General features: G+C 40.0%; 1 protein-coding gene across 1 annotated transcript; it reads left to right on the plus strand.

The window, feature by feature from the left end:
- The first annotated feature begins 1,236 nt into the window (after nt 1-1,236).
- On the plus strand, nt 1,237-3,050 carry LOC133657667 (uncharacterized). Its single transcript, XM_062059276.1, has 4 exons — nt 1,237-1,269; nt 1,455-1,550; nt 1,936-2,265; nt 2,451-3,050. Exons 3-4 carry the CDS (start codon nt 1,992-1,994, stop codon nt 2,918-2,920), a joined length of 744 nt encoding a protein of 247 aa, XP_061915260.1. The 5' UTR covers nt 1,237-1,269; nt 1,455-1,550; nt 1,936-1,991; the 3' UTR covers nt 2,921-3,050.
- The last annotated feature ends 1,086 nt before the right edge of the window (nt 3,051-4,136 follow it).

Genomic DNA, 4,136 nt, shown 5'->3' on the forward strand with positions numbered 1-4,136 from the left:
TTGAAACTACCTGCTTTTTGACAACGTTCATTCAATGTCATGTTGTGACGTTGATTTGACCGTTGACATCATAGATATATATCAGTAGATGGCGCAAGGCGGAGTCTCCAGCGTAGTTCACCGGCGGCCATCTTGTGACGGTCAACTATTCTGGTACGTTCTATGGTAGCTGTTGTAAGGTGAGTGATCTGCACAAACAAAAATACTCTTAACTCGCTGAAATCTTGACGGATTTACAAACGGTTTTGTTTATTACACACGTTATTAACGTGGCTATGATTCAGGATGCTTGGACATGTTGAAATTGCAGCTTTTCTGTTCGAAAAACGACTTAAAAAATAAGGTTGTATGTTTGTCCCTGGCCAGCTGTACCTATTAACGTTAGCTAAGTTAGCTGAACAATTTTGTTAGCTCGTTTCATGGGAAAAGGATCAGTGGGAGAGGCAGAATTGCTCTTTCTTTTCAACATAACTTAAGTTGCACATGATTTCCAAGCGGTTTGGTTTGTTAAAAACATCTTACATTATGATACAGGAAATTGCTGGCTTTGTGTTTACAGAACTACGCCTACCAGTGAAGATGCCTGACTTTTGTGCAGCCTACGGATGCTCTAATCGCCGTAGTCTCAAAACGAGAACCCGTGGGATCACCTTTCACCGGTAAGATATGACAATATTATGACTATAATTAGGATAATCGTTAGTTACTTAGTGGATGTATGTACAATACAGGTCCTGCTACACAGGAACAGCGGGGCTATGTGAGATAATAGTATTGCAAGATTGTTGTTGACCCAAGGCTTTTTACACAATTGAATGTTTCTTTTGGACACCTTTCTTATAACTCTTTTAGTGTGGTTGTCTTATTCTTAAAGTACATACATGCATACATGCACATACATGCATACATGCATACATACATGCATACATACATACATACATACATACATACAATTACCCCAAAAATATGATAATTTAGGTGTGTATTTTTGTCCTTACCCTTAATGTTAAAGGAAAGAAGGGTGGAAAATGTTGACAATAATTTATATATCTGGCTACCTTTCTCACGTTTTTAAGGTTTCCCAAAACCGGAGAGAGGAAGAGGCAGTGGGAACTTGCCCTAAGAAGGGATGGTTTTGTTGCCTCTGGCAGGACAGTGCTCTGCAGTGAGCACTTTAGGAGTGAGGATTTTGACAGGACGGGGCAGACTGTCCGGCTTAAAGATGGTGTTGTGCCAACAATTTTCAACTTTCCAGCTCATCTTCAAAGGGTATGTGTATCATTGACCAACAAGAATTCAAGGTGTATAAGATTGATATATCAATATATAAATATGTGATTAAATGTCACACTTTAGTTTTTCTTTCTGCAAGTTTAGGAAGAAATAATGTGTTGCTTATTACAGCACATTTTAGACACTCAATATGTTTTTTTTCACTCTTATGTTTATTTTAGCCGATAGCAACAAGCTTGAAGGACAGCGATATGTCCTGACCTACAGGTTCAGCCAGGACCACTTGGAGCTTCTCTTTAACTCCATCAGAGCATCCGGTAGGGTTCATAATTCATATTTACCAGCCGCAACACTAAGTGACACGAAGTGTCAGCAAATGCTCGTATTGTTTTCAGTTTGTCGGTCCATATGTTTTTTGTTTTTTTTTGGGAAAAATGTGGTTCTGAAGACATATACAGTATCTGGAAGTGTCACAAACTATTTTTAGTATTTAGTAAAATGTCTGTGTGTTTGTCTATCTGTTTGCAGAATTTGTCACCACTGTGATACAGTCTGAATTGTATGATGATGTCATTCAACTTAATTTATGTGGAAAGATCATTCAGGGGTGGCTAGTTCTAATTTGTCTTTTTTTTTTTAAAGCATAAAGATATATTGAATATATATGTGTAATATACTCGTATATCTTGTGTTTATTTTAAGGTGGCTGGAATAACAACCCTAATGCCAGCCAGTTCAAGTACATCTTCCGAAAGCTGATGGCCCGGTGTGGGGTTGTTAAACCAAGCAGCAAAGGCAATGTGACTGCACAGGATGACACAGAGTCCCTACCAGCTGTAGCAATGTCCTCTGCTGCCCAGTCCTACCACATCGACACATCTACAAACCTGTCAGCTGTAGATATGTCCTCTGCAGAACAAAGAGAAGATCTTCCATCCCCGTTTGCTGACATTCCTGCCCTTGTACATGACCACAGCTACCTTCCCACCCGCTTCGATGGTCTTGTGGACAACGCTCTCGTGTACATTTCAGGTAGAGGTCGACCGATAGTGTATTTTGCCTATAACCGATAGTGCCAATAGTCAAAATCTGGGGGAAAACGATGGCCAATTAATCAGACGATAGTACTAAAAAAGAAATGTCCCCCTAATTTCCCCATGCTTATTAATTATTATTATAAGTTATTATATTATTAATCGGTCTACCTCTAATTTCAGGATTTGTTGTGCGACGGACGGTGAAGAAGCTGTCCTGTGATGTCTGCCGTGCCAGCCTGGTGACGGACGCTGCATCTGCCAGTAAGGACAAGAGCTACCACCTGCTGACTCTAAGAAACAATGGAGGCCTGGTGATTCCGTCTGAAGGCACGGTGAGGGTCGTCAGGGCAGCAGAGTGGGTCATTCGCCAGGCATCAGCAGATTCCAGACGATCACAGCCCATCAAACTGCTAGAGGTCCTCTACATTGTGCGGAAGAGGATAGGTTCAGAGGATGTGTTTTTGCTCGGGGAGCACATCGGCGACACACAGTATGGCATTGACAGTCACCACCATACGCTGGTAACATTAGTTGTGTCCCTGTTTTTCAAGCTAAGGCTGCACCACATTGCAAAAATCAATACTCTGAGCTTACAGAGTGGCAACATGAGACAGAAGCTCACCAAAGCAGTCCTTTTCAAAGGGCATTAGCTCCAACTGTGTGTGCACCGTGTGTCTTATTGGTTTTGTGTTGTACTGTATTGTATTGTGTGCAGCTGGTCCTTGTCTCCAAGACAAAATAAAATAACCTTGAACCTTGAAGCCCCATCTCTCCCCACCTGCCCCTGCTTCCTACATCCCCTCCACACCACACCAAGTTGTTCTTGGGCTTTTTTCGACTACAGGAACTCAGCGCACCGTGCTGTGTAGTGGTAACGCATTTCAAAGGTTCTGGATTTGTTTCCAAATCCAGAACCTAAATACAAAACCAATCACAGACCTTCATGGGTTTCTAGAAAGTTTCAGGTTATGGAAGGTATTGGTTAGGAATGGGACGATATGAAGATTTAATGTCAAAATATTTGTGATAAATGAGACAGAACTGGCCAGGACCTACTGTCTGTGAGATAATTTTATGTTGGTTTGGTTCTTCTGATAAAGGTGTGAATATCTATGCTATTGTCATTAGTTGTGTCCCTGTCATTCAAGCTAAGGCATTGCTAAATTAACAACTCTTAGCTTACAGAGTGGCAACATGAGACAGATTTTTATATATAAAATGTAAATATATTTAAATTTTAAAATGTATTATAAAATAACATAAATATTAACAATATAATAAAATAAATGGAATTGTATTTATTTATTTATATATATATATATTTTTTTTTATATATAAAAAATATCTCGGTAAATGTGTAATATAAATACTGTGTGTGTGTGTGTGTGTATAGCTATTGCTTTACCTATCTGCTTAATATTATTTTCATATGAAAGTCCATTATAAGTATGCAGTATCATAACTACATCTCTGACGTTTATAACAAACCAACCCGTTTGAAAATCGGTTGAAAATTGAGCAAGCTATGGTTATTTCAATAGTACATGCACCATAGACATTCATGTTATGAGTGGGCGTGCTGCCCGACGCAAGATGGCCGCCATGTGGCAACGTCGGTCTCCATCGGCCAGCAGCGCGGGTGAGTCATCTAGCTTTATATATGTCTATGGTTGACATTTGGTCATTACCCAACGAACAACGTGGATCCAACGTTAGACATCAACGTTGTCTCAGTTTACAAATGCAATTATCTTACAACGTTGTGTAGAAGTCAGTCAATCAGCGTTGTATCAACGTATTGTGCCTGCTGGGAAAGGACATGCTTTGTTGACTTGTTGGAATGCCAATTTTGGGATGGCATTATCT

The sequence above is a fragment of the Entelurus aequoreus genome, linkage group LG09, assembly GCF_033978785.1.
Source record: "Entelurus aequoreus isolate RoL-2023_Sb linkage group LG09, RoL_Eaeq_v1.1, whole genome shotgun sequence".
Classification (NCBI taxonomy): domain Eukaryota; kingdom Metazoa; phylum Chordata; class Actinopteri; order Syngnathiformes; family Syngnathidae; genus Entelurus; species Entelurus aequoreus.